This window comes from Nyctereutes procyonoides, unplaced genomic scaffold (genome assembly GCF_905146905.1).
Source record: "Nyctereutes procyonoides isolate TBG_1078 unplaced genomic scaffold, NYPRO_anot_genome, whole genome shotgun sequence".
NCBI lineage: Eukaryota > Metazoa > Chordata > Mammalia > Carnivora > Canidae > Nyctereutes > Nyctereutes procyonoides.
Genome location: NW_026575147.1, coordinates 18,917,788 through 18,938,121, shown reverse-complemented (window position 1 = coordinate 18,938,121; position 20,334 = coordinate 18,917,788). Strand labels below are relative to the sequence as shown.

Genomic DNA, 20,334 nt, shown 5'->3' with positions numbered 1-20,334 from the left:
GAAGAATCTCATTCACCAGTTGGCTATGAAATTCTTAACTGACTTGAAATTTCCACACCTGAGGGATAAAGTTACTCTTTTGAGTTAAGAGAACCAATATAAGGAGCAGTTTCTAAAAAAGATGTTTTGAGGAAAAATGAAGGGACAGCCTTGGATGTTTTCTCCCCCCATTTTCTTCCATTAGAACAGATTGTTTTCTAGATTAGCCTCGGGTCATTTCAGAAATTATAGAGAGTGTGCTTTGAGGGTATGGCAGAGTGGCTGTAGTCCTTAGAGGAGATAGAGAGGAAGGAATAGGGGATGAAGAACTGCAAAGGAATTTGAAGTGGCAGGCCAGATAGTACACCCTGCCTGGTAAGCTCTGGGGGAGTTCAGGGGTTGTATGGCCAGGTGGGTGAGACCAAGAGAAGAAGAGGAAGAAAAGTGTGAACACTTGATTAGGTCAGGAAAGGCAGGCCCCAGATAATGGAGTACCAGAAGGGGGAGACTAAGACCAGAAACGGGGGGGCAATGCCGAATATAAAAATTACCTGCTTCATAGATTTATTCAGAGCAGCGTTTGTTACTTTAGAACATCCTAGATTAGAACAGCTTCTATTCTCAGTCTTCTCTTCTACAAACTAGATTCCTTCAACTTTGGGCTTTTGTGTCCCGTTGTCCCCCCGCCCCCTGCTTTCCCAGCATTCCCTTTGGGCTTCATGTAACAAAAGAAGGATGTTGCTTAATGTGGAGGCAGCCACAGCCACAGCTCACTTCCTTGCCCACCTACCTCCATAACCAGAATCTTCAGTGGCTGTTTCCTTGACAACACAGTGTAGTGATTAAGAGTTAAGGCTCTTGGAGCCCACCTGCCTGAGTTGAACAATTATTGTCAATTAATGAATTAGTTAGCGTTCAACCATTTATCAGCTGTAACTGTGGGCAGGCTGCTTAATCTTGCTGTACCTCCATTTCTTTATATGAAAGAAAAGATGAGACGATTAACCTTCCTTAGAGAGTTGTGAAAATTAAATGAGTTCATATTTTAAAAATGTTTCAAACATTGCCTGGTAGGTTTTAAGCTCTCAAGTGTTAGCTATTAATTTAAACTCCTTAGACCACTTTCAAAGTGCCTCTAATTTGGCCTCTTCCCACTTTCCATTCCATTGCTTCCTATCTACTTCAAGTTTTGCTGGTTTCCTCACTGAAGCATGAATCTATGCACAACTCTAGGTGGTTTTCTTTGCCCTGGAAGGCCCTTAACAATTCAAATCCTACTCAATCTTCAAAGATCACTCCAAATCCCATCCCTTCTATTGGCTCTTATTATTATTTCTTTAGTTCTCGTCGTCTATCTTCCCATCTGAATTCATAGCACCACAGAATTTAGGGAATGATTGCACACTCATCACTTCTTCATGTGAATCGGTTTTTTTCCTGAATGGCCTATAAACATCCTGAGGGGTGGAAGTAATACCTGATTCTGCTGAGCCCTCTTTCAATGGAGTGAATACATTGTCTTTACTCCATTTCAAGCATCTGTAAAGAGATTCAACACAGGCAACAGAAGAGCATGTGAAGAATTCATAGCTTTATTTTTTTTAAGATTTTATCTATTTATTCATGAGAGACACAGAGAAAGAGGCAGAGACACAGGCAGAGGGAGAAGCAGGCTTCATGCAGGGAGCCTGATGCATGACTTGACCCCAGGACCCCGGAACCACGCCCCGAGCCAAAGGCAGACATTTAACTACTGAGCCACACAGGCATCCCTGAATTAAGTAACCTTGGACAAGATGGTCTCTCTGAGCTTAACTTCTATAAAATGCAGTTAAAATTTGCCATTCAGCATTGTTGCAAGGATTAGAAATGCTATCATCAGATCACTCAGCATAGCATGTGGTACCAGTAGATGATCAACGATAAACTATTTCTACTATGATGAGTACCCTTGTCCAGGTAGATCCGTTTTAATGTGTCTCATGACAATTCTCTGTACTCATTTCTAAAACCCACACGACATCCTCTTGCTGTGTTTCTCCTGTCATTTAACCTTGTCTGTGCTTTCAAATATTGCTCACCTCTTAGCCACGGGTGGGATTTTTCACACTAGTACAAATAATATGTTATCTAGCTGGTTCCACTACCTTTCCTGGTGCAGCTTCTTTACAGCTTTATAACCCTGAAGGACCATGCAGTAACTTAAAAGTATTGTAGAGGTGACCCTAAAGGGGTAAAGGTGATGGGTCTGTAAATGGGATGGGAAAGATCTAAATAACTTGAACCATGTTCTGAATCATCCTGAGGGGTGCAACAAAGTACTAGTGGCCATCTTCTTGAAGAGTTGGGAAACTTCCTGTCAAGGGCCATGGAATTATAGAAAACAGAGCAATTTAAGGCCTTACAAGAAAACAATCATGAAAGAAATGATCTCATTTACTTCAAAAATCAGTCATTGTCAAAACTAGTAAAAATCAGTCCTGGGAACATCTGAGCATCAAAAAGTCCTGTAGCTTTACCTTTAAAATATGTCTCAACACTGCCTACTTCTCATTGTTTCCTGACCACAGTCATAGTACTGGATGGGGGACTTTGCTTCCAACCCTTCCTTTCTCCAAAATCATATCTACAGAGCAGTGAGAATTCCCCAGTTTTAAAATTTAGATTGTGAATTATTATTGTGATTTAATATACACTTTTTCTTTTCTTTTTTTCTCCTTTCTTGTCTTCTTTTGGATTGATCAAGTTTTTGTCTTGTTTTGTTATCTGAATTCCCTTTTCCTCCTCTATGTTTTCTATTATTTTGGTGCCTACCCTTACAACACAGACTTAAATATTAATTAAAGTATAAAATCAGTTTTGACACATTCTTCCCAAACAATATGAAAAGCTCAAACAGCTTTAATTACAAGTCCCATTCTGTTTTATGTGTTATTATTGTGTTTACTGCCAGAGGCAGTCATTTTTAAACATACAGTATTCAGTATTTAGATTCAATCACATATGTATTTCTTTGTTTACCATTCCTTCTTTCACGTTAATCCATCCTTCTTTGCTCAAAATCATTCTTGCTAGTAAATCTTTTTAATGGTTATTTTGATGTGGATTTATTGGTGCTCTTGTTTTGTTTGAAATGTTTTTCTTATTTTTAATTCTGGAATAATACTTAAGCTGAGTATAGAAGTCAAGGTTGATAATTATTATCTCTCAGCTTATCAGACTCTCCACAACTGAGTTTGGAATAAAATACAGACAAGACCCTCTGCAACCACAAAAATGAGGAATCATCCCCTCCTCTGACTAACATGAGTAACTGCTGCTTTTTTGTCGTTTTAACCAGTTTCAGTTCCAATCCCTGTTCAGTTCTTTTGCCTCCCAAGTATATACCCAGTCATTGAAATAACTCTGCTTCTTGGCAATATTCACTCCAAAATTGGCCCTTACTATGCTAAACTCTAGTTCAAAAGTATCCAAAAGAGGCCCAAATTCTAGAAGAGAGAACTATAAATGTTGATATTCTAATTATGCCATTCCTTTTTCAGTTATCTGCTAGAAAACTTCTATAAAGAGAAATTTCCCCCTCATCTTGAATTCCCACAGTAAGAATAGGATAAACGTTTGATTCTTTCCAATTACTAGCAGTTTTCAAAATAACGAGTTGATCCCCTAGCATTCTCCAGTAAGGAGTTTGTGTTTTTAAGTATTGTTGGAAACTCATAGATTTAAACATATTTGATACAAATATGATAGTTGAACATATCAAATACACAAATAGTATCCTTTTGACACTCAAATTGTCTCATCTTGGGTCAGTGCAAACTATTCAGTTGTTTCTGAGTCCTTTTGATGCAATCCTAATAGTTTTTAAAGGTTTCCTTGCTTAGCTTGGACAATTCCTCACTCGTACCTGAAATGAGCCATTTCTCTAATGAGTTCCTTTCAGTGGGAAATGGTGTTTAGAAAGCTCAGTTTGGATGTAGGTATGGCCATTGGGTTATCATTTCTAGGCCTTATCAGCATAAGCTAGGAAATGTTTTAGGATAAAATATGCCTCAAGCTCGCAGTTTTATTTCCAATTTAAATCAGAATTACAGAGTTTTTACTTAATTTCATCAAGGATAAATCTGTATCTCCTTATTCTACACCAAAAATCCTGGTTCACAAAGATGCTAGCATTAATCCTTGTTTGTTTATTTTACAATGGTAGTTGCACAATAACACCCATGATAGTTGCACAATACCAATACCAATACTACCACCCACAATAGTTGCACAATGACAATACCAATACTACCACCAATGATATGACTACTTGAAAATATTTTTGCATTTCTTTTTGTCCCTAGAGTAAATCCCACTTGGGATGTCATAGTCAAATTACTGTGTTTTAAAGTCACTTGAATAGTTTGGTTGGTATTTCATATTTTTTGCAATAAAATCCTTGTGCTATGGACTCATGTGGTTGAGAGAAATCTAAATTTTTCAGAAATTCATGCATAATAAGAGTACTGTGCAGACTGCTAGATTCTGAATTAAATGCAAGCCAATTAAGCAAATGCCTTAGTGACACTATTTGGAATCAGCCTTTGTGTTCACTTCACTTGGCAAATATAAGAGATGATGATCCCAGATGCCTATAACTGCAAAAATAAGATATGGCTAAATTCCTTGGTTGCAATATCTTAAAAGGTCACAAGATTATGTTATTCCACAAAAGTATCTTTCTGACTCTCTTCTTATCTCACATTATCTTTCCAAGTCCCAATCCACCCCCCAACGCTGTGGATTAATAACCTTCAAAAAACTCTATTCTTATTCCTTCTTCACCTTTTTGCCTCTGCTAGCCTCCTCCTCTAACAACTAGGGAGCTTATATTTTGTGTGTGAATTGGTTAAGAGGGAAGGAAGAGGAATTACTGTATAAACTAAGAGAATGAAATGGAGGAGCCAGGGGGATAGACAGCTGCAAGGATCTGTTCTGGTAGACTGAGACAGACCTAGGCAACTCAGAGCTCGGATTTCTCCACTGGACAGCTGGCTTTTTTAGTCCTTCTGAAATACTCTGCAAAGATGGGGGAAGGGGTGTGAACTACCTCTGCTATGGACCCTATCTGAAGTCACCTACCTTCTAGATGTGACCGATAGAAACTAAATGCAATCTTCAATATAGCAGGGATGAAAGCAGTGAAAGAAAGAGTGTAATTTCCCACTTTAGTTTTTAAAGGCTGGGAGCTCATTACTGAGAATGCTGGAGGGCTGCCTGGAGTAGGCAGTGACTAGAGTCACATAACCTGGAAGTGGATATCTGACTTGCCTATAATATTTCTGTCACCCCTTCCCCACTTGGCACTCTATATTCCATATTCTTTCTAATCCTTCTATCCTCCCCATCCCCCCAACCTACACCCTACCGCCACTGACGTTCCTGGAATTTTGGACTTAGCTATTTTTAAAACAGTCAACTCAGTAGCCACCTCCCTCCCCCCCGCTCAGCTGTCCAGTACTCTGGCCAGCCATTTACTCCCCCTTCCCCCCACCCAAATCTTCTCTGGTTCCCTAACCTCAGTGAGATTGCAGCCAGTCTGGGGACCTGGGGGAGACATGGAGAAAGACGGGGGATCCCCTGGCTGGAGCTGACCGACAGAGTAGGCAGTCATGGCTGGAAAATTGGATATCAGAGTAATGTTTGACCTCTGGAAACAGTAAGTCAAAATGAAATTGCAATTCCTTTAATATGCTTTTGGAATGAAGTTAGACTTTCAGAAAATTATGACACCTACTTGAATGTCTCTAGTCCAAAAGCTAGGATCTCTTTTCATACCAAGGTGCCCCATCTCCATTTCTCCTCCTGTCTTATTTCTTTCTGGCTGCTGGCCACTTGCCTCTTGAAGTTTCATCTTCTGTCTCTCCTCTGGCCGTTTTAGCTCTCTCCTTACTCTGTTGCCTCAGACTTCTGGTGAAGTTTTAGGAGTTTCTTATATGCCCTATTCTGTAGTTTTCTCACCATGGCCAGATTTAGCCTCAGATGATTAGTCACTGGTACTCTTCTACCTGCCCCTACTTGGCAGTGACCTTCACATTGGGCTTCCAAGGGTAGGGGCTATGTCTTGTTGTAAATTATTTATTTCCACACTCAGTCTTCCCACCCTATTCTCCCTCCTGCATGACTTTGACCCCAATCATACCCTTACGCCAAGAATGGGGAGTTTGGCAGGAAGGGTTTTGCAGGAGGAGTTTTGCAGAGGACAGGCCCCAAGGCCCCAAGGCCTGTCCTCTGCAAAAGACTGAGAACTTCTGAATTTGCAAAGGAAAGATGAAAAGAGTGATTCTTCAGTCAGATTTGGAAAAATAAAGAAAATACAAGAACTGTTGACTCAACACACACAAGAATGGATTTGCATGCTTGGTTTGCAACCCGTTATTCTGTGAGAGAGGGGGATTATAATCTTAGCTGTCTCAGATGAAAGAGATTGGTCCCTTTTCATTTGAATACTGATGTTCTAAAGAGGGAATGGGTATTCCACCCTCACTCCTTCTTGCTAAACATTCTGACACAAAGGAGGAAGAGAAATGAATGACCCCTGGAGGGTGTCCCCTCTGGATGGGGAGAAGCAAATAAGAGGTGTGTTTTCCAAGTATTTTTAAATCCTAATTATATTGAGGAGCCCACTGGGATGACTGGGGTCTGATCCATCCCCACAATCCCTCCTTTTTTTTTTTTTTTTTGACATTTCTACTGTTTGGTAGCTCAGAATGCAGAATGGGGCAATACAGTGGACTCTGCCCCCCCCCTCCAGCCAGTCTAGTCAACCTTCCTTCCACCCCCACCTCAGGGTGTTGCATAAGGGACCTGAAAGTGGCCACAAGAACAAGGCACAGAGGCTTAACAGCCACACTTACAGTTGGGGGAGCCCTATTCTCCCCAAACTCCAGACTGCTCATCCTTTTTCCTGATCTTCCCAGATTCTCTTCACATCATCCTGAATGATCTTCGACTCTTCTCTCTCCCCATGCCCAGCCAAGTTTCTTTTTTCAGTCCTTTACAGGAGGTCCGGTCAAAATTCACTAGGTAGGAGGGTCGTCAGCTGGAAAAAGCCGGAGCCTGGGGGGACCTGGCCGCATAGGTATGGGGGATCCAGGCTGGTCTCCCCATGGCAGCCCCCCAACTCTAAGCACTCTCACCCTCCTGCTCCTTCTCTGTGGACATGGTAAGGAAGGGCTAGGGAAGGGCTGGGGAACCTAGAGGGTCCTCTGCTGTGCAAGGGTGGGCAGGTGAGCATGTGTGTGGAGAAGGGACAGGTGCTGGAGAGTTCCAGTCACTCGCCTGGCTCTCAAATAGATATATATTTTATTTCCCATTCGCCTTGGGGAAGGACACTGGAAAAGCCCTTGATCCATAGGGAGAAGAGACCTAGCGGGCTTACACATTTTTAGCAAGACCTGGTGAACACAGGAACTAGGGAGCTGGGGGCTGAGGACCAGGGACTGGACTGGAACTTGGGATCAGTTGGGTTTTAGGAGCAGCTGAAATTTCCTTCATCAGATTTGGGAGAATTAAGTGGGGATCCAAGAGCCATCTCATAATCCTCTCCCTTTGTCCTCAGCTCACTCTCAATGCAAGATCCTCCGCTGCAATGCTGAGTATGTATCATCCACCCTGAGCCTTAGAGGTGGGGGCTCACCGGGAGCGCTTCGAGGAGGAGGAGGAGGAGGAGGAGGAAGGAGAGGGGGAGGAGGAGGAGGAGGAGCTGGAGGAGCTGGAGGAGCAGGAGGAGGGGCAGAAGCTGGGGGCCGGGGTGGAGCCGTGGGCTCCGGCGGCCTCTGCCGAGCCCTCCGCTCCTACGCTCTCTGCACCCGGCGCACCGCCCGCACCTGCCGCGGAGACCTGGCCTTCCATTCGGCCGTGCACGGCATCGAAGACCTGATGATTCAGCACAACTGCTCCCGCCAGGGCCCCACGGCCCCTCCCCCGCCCCGCGGCCCAGCCCTTCCGGGCTCCGGCCCTGTCCGCTCCTCTGGCCCCCCAGCCCCGGACCCCTGTGACTACGAAGGCCAGTTTTCCCGGCTGCACGGTCGTCCCCCAGGCTTCCTGCATTGCGCCTCCTTCGGGGACCCCCACGTGCGCAGCTTCCACCACCACTTTCACACGTGCCGTGTCCAGGGAGCTTGGCCCCTGCTGGATAATGACTTCCTTTTTGTCCAGGCGACCAGCTCCCCCGTGGCATCGGGGGCCAACGCCACCGCCACGCGGAAGGTCAGGGACTCAGCAGCTCCTCCAGGCCCCGTCACGGTCGCCCCACGGTACCACTCCCTCCCATCCCCACGGTTCCGCAGAGACGCTCGCTATTCCCTCTCCTCCTGACTGCTCCCGCATCTCCCGCCACCCCGTCCCACCAAGAACTTGCTCCTCAAGTCACTTTCCCTGGCTGGGAGTGTCAGGCAGATGCAGAAGACACAAGAGAACGTTGAGAGGAGAGCGGAGGAGTCCTAGGTTGAGGAGTTAGGGAAACTCCCTTCCCCTGTGAGTTGCTGAGATTGAGACCAGAAAGGAGAGGGAGGAGTGGAGTGGGGCTGGGGCAATTCTAGAGCACCAAGAGAAGGGATCAGAGTGGGGGTAGACACCCCCGCCCCAGCAGTAAGCCTGGCGTCTCTGCCCAGATCAGATCCCTGACTGCGTGGTTGTGGTAAGTGGAGGAAGCACTGAGCCCAAAATGAACTGTTTTCCTGCTTGCCTTCACAGCTCACCATTATATTTAAGAACATGCAGGAATGCATTGACCAGAAGGTCTACCAGGCTGAGGTGGACAATCTTCCAGCAGCCTTTGAAGATGGTTCTATCAATGGAGGCCACCGACCTGGGGGTTCAAGTTTGTCCATTCGAACTGCTAACCCTGGGAATCATGTGGAGATCCGAGCTGCCTATATTGGCACAACTATAATCATTCGGCAATCAGCCGGGCAGCTCTCCTTCTCCATCAAGGTAGCGGAGGATGTGGCCAGGGCCTTCTCAGCTGAGCAGGACCTGCAGCTCTGTGTCGGGGGGTGCCCCCCAAGTCAGCGACTCTCCCGCTCAGATCGCAGTCGTCGGGGAGCTATAAACATTGATACTGCTAAACAGCTGTGCAAGGAAGGGCTGCCAGTTGAAGATGCTTACTTCCATTCCTGTGTCTTTGATGTTTTGATCTCTGGTGACCCCAACTTCACTATGGCAGCTCAGGCAGCTTTGGAGGATGCCCGAGCTTTCCTGCCAGACTTAGAAAAACTGCACCTCTTCCCCTCAGATGCTGGGGTTCCTCTTTCCTCAGGAACCCTCCTGGCTCCACTCATGTCTGGGCTCTTTGTTCTGTGGCTTTGCATTCAGTAACTAGGCCAGCAACCCTGTGGCTGGTGTAGAAATGATCAGGGGTTAGAGACAGAGAAGAACATGAAGAAATCAGTGAAGGGAACATTAGGAACTAGAAGACACCTGAAAAGGATGCCTGGGTGGCTCAGTGATTGAGCGTCTGCCTTTGCCTTAGGGAATGATACCAGGATCGAGTCCCACACAGGTCTTCCTGCAGGGAGCCTGCTTCTCCCTCTGCCTGTGTCTCTGCCTCTCTCTGTGTGTCTCTCATGAATACATAAAGTCTTAAAAAAAAAAAAAGACAGCTGAAATAATGACATTCAACCAGAGTCAGATAAGGCTGCAGTCCAGGACTGAAACGATCAGAGAACAAGGATTCTGGGCAAACCTTTTGCAATCTAGATCTCTGTAAGTGCTCTTTGTCAATTTTCTCAGGCCCAGTTATAATAAGCAATTGTTCTAGTCTAGCTACTCCTGAAATCACCCCAACAAACTTAGAAGCTTGATGACCAGTAGAAAATTTTTTCAAGAGGAAAGAGTTGAAAGAGGAAGACATGATCATTTACCTATGAGAGATTAAAAATGTAACGATATTTTCTCTTAGAAGATGGAAAGAGGAGGAAATGATTAAGGATGGAGTCTATTTGACAAATAAAAGTGGGTAAGATGTGTTCTTTCTTGGTTCAGAAATGAAATAGGGGTTGTCTGGATCTTAGGAGAAAGGAAACTCTGCCTTTGGAGAATGGCACAGATAGGAAAGAAGCTAGCATTCCCACCCCTAACTAATCTTTATTAAAGCTATGAATTGGGATGCCTGTGTGGCTCAGTAGTTAAATGTCTGCCTTTGGCTCGGGGCGTGGTTCCGGGGTCCTGGGGTCAAGTCATGCATCAGGCTCCCTGCATGAAGCCTGCTTCTCCCTCTGCCTGTGTCTCTGCCTCTTTCTCTGTGTCTCTCATGAATAAATAGATAAAATCTTAAAAAAAATAAAGCTATGAATTCTTCACATGCTCTTCTGTTGCCTGTGTTGAATCTCTTTACAGATGCTTGAAATGGAGTAAAGACAATGTATTCACTCCATTGAAAGAGGGCTCAGCAGAATCAGGTATTACTTCCACCCCTCAGGATGTTTATAGGCCATTCAGGAAAAAAACCGATTCACATGAAGAAGTGATGAGTGTGCAATCATTCCCTAAATTCTGTGGTGCTATGAATTCAGATGGGAAGATAGACGACGAGAACTAAAGAAATAATAATAAGAGCCAATAGAAGGGATGGGATTTGGAGTGATCTTTGAAGATTGAGTAGGATTTGAATTGTTAAGGGCCTTCCAGGGCAAAGAAAACCACCTAGAGTTGTGCATAGATTCATGCTTCAGTGAGGAAACCAGCAAAACTTGAAGTAGATAGGAAGCAATGGAATGGAAAGTGGGAAGAGGCCAAATTAGAGGCACTTTGAAAGTGGTCTAAGGAGTTTAAATTAATAGCTAACACTTGAGAGCTTAAAACCTACCAGGCAATGTTTGAAACATTTTTAAAATATGAACTCATTTAATTTTCACAACTCTCTAAGGAAGGTTAATCGTCTCATCTTTTCTTTCATATAAAGAAATGGAGGTACAGCAAGATTAAGCAGCCTGCCCACAGTTACAGCTGATAAATGGTTGAACGCTAACTAATTCATTAATTGACAATAATTGTTCAACTCAGGCAGGTGGGCTCCAAGAGCCTTAACTCTTAATCACTACACTGTGTTGTCAAGGAAACAGCCACTGAAGATTCTGGTTATGGAGGTAGGTGGGCAAGGAAGTGAGCTGTGGCTGTGGCTGCCTCCACATTAAGCAACATCCTTCTTTTGTTACATGAAGCCCAAAGGGAATGCTGGGAAAGCAGGGGGCGGGGGGACAACGGGACACAAAAGCCCAAAGTTGAAGGAATCTAGTTTGTAGAAGAGAAGACTGAGAATAGAAGCTGTTCTAATCTAGGATGTTCTAAAGTAACAAACGCTGCTCTGAATAAATCTATGAAGCAGGTAATTTTTATATTCGGCATTGCCCCCCCGTTTCTGGTCTTAGTCTCCCCCTTCTGGTACTCCATTATCTGGGGCCTGCCTTTCCTGACCTAATCAAGTGTTCACACTTTTCTTCCTCTTCTTCTCTTGGTCTCACCCACCTGGCCATACACCCCCTGAACTCCCCCAGAGCTTACCAGGCAGGGTGTACTATCTGGCCTGCCACTTCAAATTCCTTTGCAGTTCTTCATCCCCTATTCCTTCCTCTCTATCTCCTCTAAGGACTACAGCCACTCTGCCATACCCTCAAAGCACACTCTCTATAATTTCTGAAATGACCCGAGGCTAATCTAGAAAACAATCTGTTCTAATGGAAGAAAATGGGGGGAGAAAACATCCAAGGCTGTCCCTTCATTTTTCCTCAAAACATCTTTTTTAGAAACTGCTCCTTATATTGGTTCTCTTAACTCAAAAGAGTAACTTTATCCCTCAGGTGTGGAAATTTCAAGTCAGTTAAGAATTTCATAGCCAACTGGTGAATGAGATTCTTCTATGGTACCTGTCATGTAATATCATCTCCTTTGCTCAAAATTAAGGTTAGCCCTGTTTAATACCAGTGAAGTATTTAAAAATGAATAGGTCAAAATAAGCACGTGAAAAGATGCTCAACATCATTAGTCATTAGGGAAGTGCAAATCGGATTCACTGCAATGAGAAAACACTACACAACTACTACAATAGCTAAAATTAAAAAGACTGACCATATCAAGTATTGGCAAGAAGTGGAACTCTCACAAGATCGTGGTGAGAATGTAAAATGGTACAACCAGTTTGTAAAAATGGTCTGGCAGTTTCTTTGAATTAGAGTTAAGCATACGCCTACCATATGATCTAAACATTCCACTCCTAAGTAGTGACCCAAGGGAAATGACAACATATGTCAGCACAAAGGCTTATGCACAAATATTCATTATAGTTTTCTCTGTAATAACCAAAAAAATTGGAAACAACTCAAATATCCATCAACAGATGAATGGATATATCAATTGTGACAAATCCAGACAATAGAATATCAGTCAGCAATAAAATGAAATAAACTACTAATGCACATAACACGATGAATCTCAAAATAATCATGCAAGCAAATAAGCCAAACAACAACAGAAAGTATATATTGCTTTTTCTGTTTTTATAAAGTGTTAGGAAATGTAAACTAATACACACCAACAGAAAGGAGACCAGTGGTTGCTTGAGAACGGGTTAAGGGAGAGAACGGGTTAAGGGATGGTTTACAAAGAGGCAAGGGGAAATTTTAGGAGCAACATGTTCATTAACTTGATTGTGGCAGCAATTTCATGGGTATACATATGTCAAAGCCCATGAAATTATATACTTCATTTTTAAAATATTTTATTTATTTATTCATAGAGACACAGAGAGAGGCAGAGACATAGGCAGAGGGAGAAGCAGGCTCCGGGTGGGGAGCCCAAAGTGGGACTTGATCCCAGGACCCCATGATCACGCCCTGAGCCAAAGGCAGACACTCAACCACTGAGCCACCCAGGAGCCCCTGAAATTATATACTTTAAATATGTGTAGTTTATCTTACATCAACTATACCCAACGAAGCTGTAATTTTAAAAAACAACAAACAAACAAACAAAAAAAACAGGTAGCCCATCTTTCATTTTTCCTTTGTTGGATCAGACAAAGGTTCAGAATGACCACAGCATCACAAGGAATTGTAGAACAAACTCGTTCTTCTAGAAAAACACAGAAAAGAAGAAGATGACGGGATAAGGGAGAGAGAATATTTCAAGATTTTATATGCTCTTTTCTAGTCCTATCACAGGGACATATTCCTTCCTCCAGATTGTCATTCCAAAGGTCAAATACCATAGTAAGGACATTTTCTGGCTTAAAAATATCAGCCCTGCACCTCATAATTCTGTCTTTCCATTCCACCAACAGTCAACAGATGGCGATGGTTGACTAAAAAGAATTCTCAGTGGAGCTGGGGCAAGTGTCCCAGAAAAAGAAATTTGATTTCTTAGATTATTAGATATGTTGATCATTTGAGGGAAAAGTCTAATAAACATTTGACAGAATAAGCATTTCAGGAATAAATTGGAGATGGGGCACAGTTAAACAAATACATTATTTAAATAAATTATTATAACCTCACAACAAAGGGTTGTTCAAGACAGAAAACAATAAAAATATACTACCTTGGCTCCACAGTGGATATTATTTACACAGCGACAGTAATGCAAACACTATGTGTTGATATACAAATTGTATAACTATCAGGAGGATGAGGGAACAGAGGAAGGAGAAGGCAGATCTACAACATGAGGTGAAAGCCGACATTCCAATTACTATAACAAAAAAGCAAAAGCTATGTTTACTATTTGTGAATTAAGAAATAAAATAAGAGAAATATGAAGTAAGTGCCAGATAAAAAAGCTAAAAGAATTGGAAGAGACTCTATTGAATGTCTCAGTAGGGGGGCATGAGAACTGACGTTCTTTGTGTAAGCTCTAAATATTCTGTGATTTTAAACTACATTATGTTATGTTATTTTGATTTTTGAAAGGGAGGGCATTCCTGCCTTGGCCAGTCCTGAGCTTTTCCCCTTAACTTATTAACTTGTGGCCACTTCAGCCACCTCTTAGGTCCACTCAACACCTCCCTATCCACTTCACCCACCTTGTATGCTTGATGGCAAATTCTTTCCCATGCTTCTTCTCAAGGAAACAGGTAATTTCCGTGGTCCAGTAATCACGGTTCCCAAAATCAGTGCCAGGAAACTGCACCAGCACAAAGGAAAGGAAAGAAGGCAACGCATAGAACATAAAAGACCTCCCTCAGTTTTTCTGCCTACTCCCGAACCAATTATTCATCATCCTTCCCAATAGGAAGAAATAAGGTACATATGTTTCCTGAGATAAAACTTGTATGTGAATGGAGAGTGGGCTTTGAGAAAGTGAAAGGGGAATCAGGCAGGATAACTGGACTCTGCCTTCACTACAGGGCTAATGATTTTGGAATCATTTTCTGCTCTTGGTTCAAAGAATCAATTACATATGGATACATACATACATATACATATATATACATCAATTATATATATACACATGTATATATAACTATATATGTAACTACATATAACTGCATATAAGTATACATATAAAACTATATATATATATATATATATATATATCTGACACAATGTTACATTAGTTTCAGGTATACAATGTAGTGATTCAACAAGTTTATAGGTTAGTACTATACTCACCACAAGGGTAGTCACCATCTGTCACCATGCAACACTATACAATATCGTTGACTATATTCCTTGTGTTGTACTTTTCATCCCCATGACTTACTCACTCATCACTGGAAGCCTGTACCTCCCATTCCTCTTCATCCATTTTGCCCATCTTCATACCCTCCCCTCTGGTAACTATCATTTTGTTCTTTGTATTTATGGGTCTGTTCATTCATTCATTTGTTTGTTCATTTCTTTGTTTTTTTTTTTTTTTAGATTCCACATATAAGTGGAATCATATGGTATTTATCTTTCCCTGCCAGACTTATTTCACTTAGCATAATATACCCTGTAGGTCCATGTTGTCACTGAGGGCAATATATCTTTTTTGTTTTAATGGCTGAGTAACATTATATTGCATGCATATACCACATCTTCATGTAATCGGTCTTTGATATAGCATTTTTCTTCAACTCCTACCTCTGAGAAACGAGTTGTAAGAATTTTAAAAAACCAATCAGCTTCTTCATCCTTCCCTCTCACCCCACCTTACCCCAGCCAAGAATTGACCAGGCCCTTTGCTAAAACTATGGCATCTACAACAGAAAATGTTCTGCTGTGGTATTTCCTCTATATGGAGGATATAGCCCTGCACCTCCCACAGTCAAGCCCTACAGCTTCAAGGGAACACACCATCGGTGTTGGAGAACAGACAAGAACCAGGATGAGCAATGGGATGGGCTCTATATCGACACATTAGCTTATCAGGCTAAAATAACCCTACTGATTGATTTTGACTCTTGTTTAGAATTTTTAAAGCACCTAAGTTATGCCAGGCCATAAAACAAACATGGTTCCTACCTTTGGGAAGCATGATTTAGGTGGGAAGAAACAGACAGATAAACAGATAATTATAAGATAAATGATAAATATTAATAATATTTAGAAGTATGTCCAACATACTGTAGGGGTACAAAGAAGGTGGCAATTAAATCTGTTTGTAGAAATCAGAGAAATCTTTACAAAGGAGATGAATTTTCTTTGTTTAAGAAACAGAGATAGACTATTAGAGAGATCTTTCAGCGCTAAGTCAGGTGAATTTTGTCCTAGCTGTAGGACCTTGAGGCAAGTCACTTGAACTCTCTGAGTCACAATATTCTCTTCTGCAAAATTTCTGCCTGCCTATTTAGTGAGAATCAAATGTTTATGCAATTGCCTAATAATGCACATGTGTAAATAGCTCTGTATACACTTTAAAATGCTATTAACAACGAAAGTATTGTTAAATGTCAGTCTGGATAAAAAATAGAAAACTGGTTTAATATATAGTTTCTTGGGCAGCCCGGGTGGCTCAGCGGTTTGGCACCACCTTCAGTCCAGGGTGTGATCCTGGAGACCCAGGATCGAGTCCCGCATCGGGCTCCTTGCATGGAGCCTGCTTCTCCCTCTGCCTGTATCTGTGTGTCTGTCTGTCTGTCTGTCTCTCTCTCTGTGTGTGTCTCTCATGAATAAATAAATAAAAATGTTTTTAAAAAATATATATATATATATAGTTTCTTCCACTCAGTCATGAATATCATATTCTTTACTCCTTCTTACAAAGAAATATCTTCATCACTCAGGGTTTCAGGTGTCAGAAAATCTTCCGTGTATTTGAGACAATTCTTGGACTAAGGATCTTGACAGTACATTAGTCCATCCACTGGGTGGCAGGGCTGAACCAAATGGATTCCTGAATTGTGTAAGAAAAAAATTCTCAGAAAAGAGGAAGTTGGGCTAAGCACACAATGTCCTGTGTCTCTCATGCTTATAAACATCAACATAGTCCAAATTTCCCCTCAGAAAAACAAACCATTGCCTCTCACTGCCTTACCACCCTTGCTCTGATATACAATTGGGCCATAGGCTTTGAGGAGGCACTGGTTATATATGTTCCAGTACAGCTGAAGGAAGTGAGGCTGAAGTTTAAAGTCTAACACTGATAAGAAACAATACTACGTTCTGATTAGTGGGATACTCTATTCTAGAAACACACACCCCAATCTACCAAATTAAATTTAATAAACAGGCTAATTTACACAATATATTTAATAATATATTAACCTATGAAATGTATTCAGCTAGATGCTATAAGGAACACAAAGATTAAAAAGGTATACTTTCTGCTCTCTAGGAATTCATTATCCAGGAGAGAAAAGGAAATTCATATGTAGGTTTTATATGAGAAATATAAGTAACATTTGTGTCACAGAAATTTCTTTAATCTTTTACTTAAAAGAGAGTAAAATTCTACTTAGTTACAAGGTGAACGATGAGGGGATTGGGAATCAAGAAAGATTTCATAGAAGAAAAGTCATTTGGCTGTCTACGGAAAAGTGGGTAGGATTTCAAAACACAGAGATGGGGGAGGAAGGGCAGGCATTCCAGGTAAAGAGAAAAACACGACCAGAGCGCACAAAGGCAGAGGAGGATGTATTGGGGAACAGTGAGTACTCAGGTTTGGCCGAGGTATAGAGTACGTATATGAGGAAGTATGGGAAATGGGACTGGAAAGTTTGATTGAGGCCAATTTGTGAAGGCTTTAAAGCGCAGGTTGAAGCATTTGGGTTTAATTCAGTAGTCAATGGGTTTCGGAGCATCACAGGAAGACAGGAATTCAATATTGTTAGATTAATCTCCTTGTGGTCTATAGATTATAGCAAAAAGATCAGTTATAAGGTATTAAAATAATATAAGCAATGGGCACCTGGATGGCTCAGTGGTTGAGCATCAGTCTTCAGCTCAGGTTGTGATACCAGCATCCTGGAATCGAGTCCCACATCGGGCTTTCCACAGGGAGCCTTCTTCTCCCTTAGCCTACGTCTCTGCCTCTCTCTCTCTCATGAAAAAATAAAATAAATAAAATAAAATAAATAAATAATCTAGGCAAAAGTAATAAGGACATGAATCAGAGTCCTGGCAGTGGAATAATAAAGAAGTAAATTCTAGAAACACTGGAAAGATGGCCTCCATAGAATTTGGCAATTGTTTGGAAGTGGGGAATGTCATAGAGGAAGGGATCAAAAGCAATTCTTGGATTTTAAGCCTTGATAATTGGGAGAATGTAGAATAGTTCCATTAAAAGAAACAAAGGGAAGGACTGATTTTGAGCACACAGGGAAGATTATGAATTCTATATGGACAAGTTGAATTTGAGATGCCACCTGGAACTATGGAAACAGGCTAAAGGTAAAGTATAAATTTTACACAAATGATGTACAGATGGGCAAACTGAAGAGCAAAGCTTAAAGGAAGAAAAGGAGAGGGCCGAGGACAAGTCCTCGAGAAAAGGTCTCGGGAACAGAGAAAAAAAGAAATTGCTGGAAAAGGAGAAAGTCCAAAAGTCCAGATGAATGTCTAAATTTTAAAAAGATGGCAGTTTGCAAATTATATAGGAGCCAAGGGGAATAAGGCCAAAAAAAACCACTCTGGTTTCTTCTGGAAACCTTGAAGAAAACTATTTTAGTGGAGGCAGAAGTCAGACTACAAAGGGACAAATTTAATCAATGCAGAAAGCTGGTATAAGTTATCTCTTAAGAAATTTAATAGTAGGGGCACCCAGGTGACTCAGTGATTGAGCGTTTGCCTTTGGCTCAGGTCATGATCCCAGGGTCTGGGATAGAGTCCCACATTGGGCTCCCTAGGAGAGCCTGCTTCTCCCTCTGCCTATGTCTCTGCCTCTCTCTGTGTGTCTCTCATAAATAAATAAATAAATAAATAAATAAATAAATAAATAAATAAATAAAATCTTTAAAAAGTTTTAATAGTAAAGGAGAGAAAACAGAGGAGTGATAGCACGAGAAGGGAAATACGTTTTTGATATAATAAATCAACTTTAAGAAGTATCTTAAATGAGTCTACAGCAATCTTGAATAAATTAACCTCCTTTTCCCCATCTTTCCCTGAAGTTGGGCAACTCCTAGATGTCCATTCTTTCTTCCACATAGTAGAAAAATAAACTCCAATAAACATGAAATGTGGGCTTCCAGATAAGGTATTGTTTTTAAAAGATTTTATTTATTTATGAGAGAGAGAGGCAGAGACACAGGCAGAGGGAGAAGCAGGCTCCATGCAGGGAGCCTGATATGGGACTGGATCCAGGGACTCCGGGATCACGCCCTGAGCCAAAGGCAGATGCTCAACCGCTGAGCCACCGAGGCATCCCCAGATAAGGTATTTTTAATAATTTAAACTAAATGAAAAAACACAAGAATTCCCAGAAAGCATCCTAGAGACAAGAGTTCTAAGTTAAGTGTTAAGAATCCTGGGTTTGGAGAATGGCTCCACCAGGTACTAGCTGTTTGTCCTAGGGCATGTGTGTGTGTGGCGGGGGGGGGGGGGGGGGGGGGTGTTGTTGTTTGAAGACTGCTGGAGTCCACTTTGACTCTAAGATATTATGAGTCTTGCCCTGAATCCTTTACAGCAAGGATCAAGTAAGATAGAATGTGTTGAAGTACTGAGAGGCAGGATAGCGCATTAGAAGGAGTTCGGGGTGGGGATCCCTGGGTGGCTCGACGGATTAGCGCCTGCCTTTGGCCCGTGGCACGGTCCTGGAGCCCTGGAGTCCTGGAGTCCTGGAGTCCGGGGATCGAGTCCCGCGTCGGGCTCCCTGCATGGAGCCTGCTTCTCCCTCTGCCTGTGTCTCCGTCTCTCAGGAATAAATAAATAAAAATCTTAAAGAAAAAGTTCGTACTTTAGACCAGACAAACTTGGGTTCCAGATCTTGCTCTCTTTACAAAATCTGTGACCTCAGGCAAATTACTTAACCCTCTGAGCCTGACTTAATCAACCCTGAGTCACAGAGTTAGTGTGAGAAGTCAATGAAATAATCTCACCTTAAATCCTTTCTGTAGGAGGATGACAGATTCATTTATAAATAAGATGTCATTGAAATAGTTATGTTAAGGACCTGATCCATTTTAGTGCTCAAAAAATGATAAAAAAGTCACTTTGAACTCTACGATGCTATACAATTATTAATGTAACCTTATTAACGACTTGGAGGTGCACACAGTTAAGCAGCCTGGAATTCCACATTTCCTTTCCACCTTTATTTGTCGCCAAACTAACATTGCCTAGGGGAAAAATGGGAAAACCAGATAGGTTAGGGAAGGGAAGTCCACAGGTGGAGGTGACAAAGGGGTTTGTTTTGCATTAGGAACTATGAGTCTCTAGAGTTCTAAATGTTCCTCAGGCCAGAAGTTAAGGAAAAGAGAACTGCAACCAGCTCTGACTCTCACTGGCAACAGAATAGAGAAGACACTTCTCTCTGAAAGCTTTGACTTTACTCAACCAACTCCAGTAAAACAAACAACTATCAATTTGGTTTTTTATTGGCAGAGAGGTAGAAGAGGGTGGGGAAGACCCAGGTAGAGATGATCTCACTTGCAAAACTCCTGGACTTGCTCTTCTTCCTGGATCTGCCCTCCTCACTCCCACCCCCACACCTCACATGTGCTTGTACCCTGTTCGCAGGACAGGAACTTACAAGATTTTTTTTCTTCCTTTGACTCAGGAACTGAAAAAGAAGAGTCAGGGAGCAAAATTTTTTTTATCGGAATACCGGGTTATAAGGTGAAAGGTCATAAACAACTCTGTCCAAGAGGGCTTCGTTTCAGAACATGCGTTGGCCAGGGGCCTGGTAGGCAGCTGCTTACTGCCAAAGCTAAATAGTTTTCTCTCATTTAAGGGAACC

At 42.0% G+C, this 20,334-nt stretch overlaps 1 protein-coding gene across 5 annotated transcripts; it reads left to right on the top strand.

The window, feature by feature from the left end:
* Positions 1-5,514: 5,514 nt before the first annotated feature.
* HJV (hemojuvelin BMP co-receptor) lies at positions 5,515-10,325 on the top strand. Of its 5 annotated transcripts, none has more exons than XM_055312150.1 (4): positions 5,515-5,680; positions 7,015-7,186; positions 7,583-8,232; positions 8,719-10,325. In XM_055312150.1, the coding sequence occupies exons 2-4, from the start codon at positions 7,105-7,107 to the stop codon at positions 9,340-9,342; spliced, it is 1,356 nt and encodes a 451-aa protein (XP_055168125.1). In that variant the 5' UTR covers positions 5,515-5,680; positions 7,015-7,104; the 3' UTR covers positions 9,343-10,325. The 5 variants fall into 5 exon arrangements, with proteins under 5 accessions (XP_055168125.1, XP_055168128.1, XP_055168129.1 ...); XM_055312153.1 differs by lacking the exon at positions 7,015-7,186 and having other exon boundaries at positions 5,521-5,680; positions 7,583-7,619; positions 8,182-8,279; XM_055312152.1 differs by lacking the exon at positions 5,515-5,680 and having other exon boundaries at positions 6,843-7,186; positions 7,583-7,619; positions 8,182-8,279.
* The last annotated feature ends 10,009 nt before the right edge of the window (positions 10,326-20,334 follow it).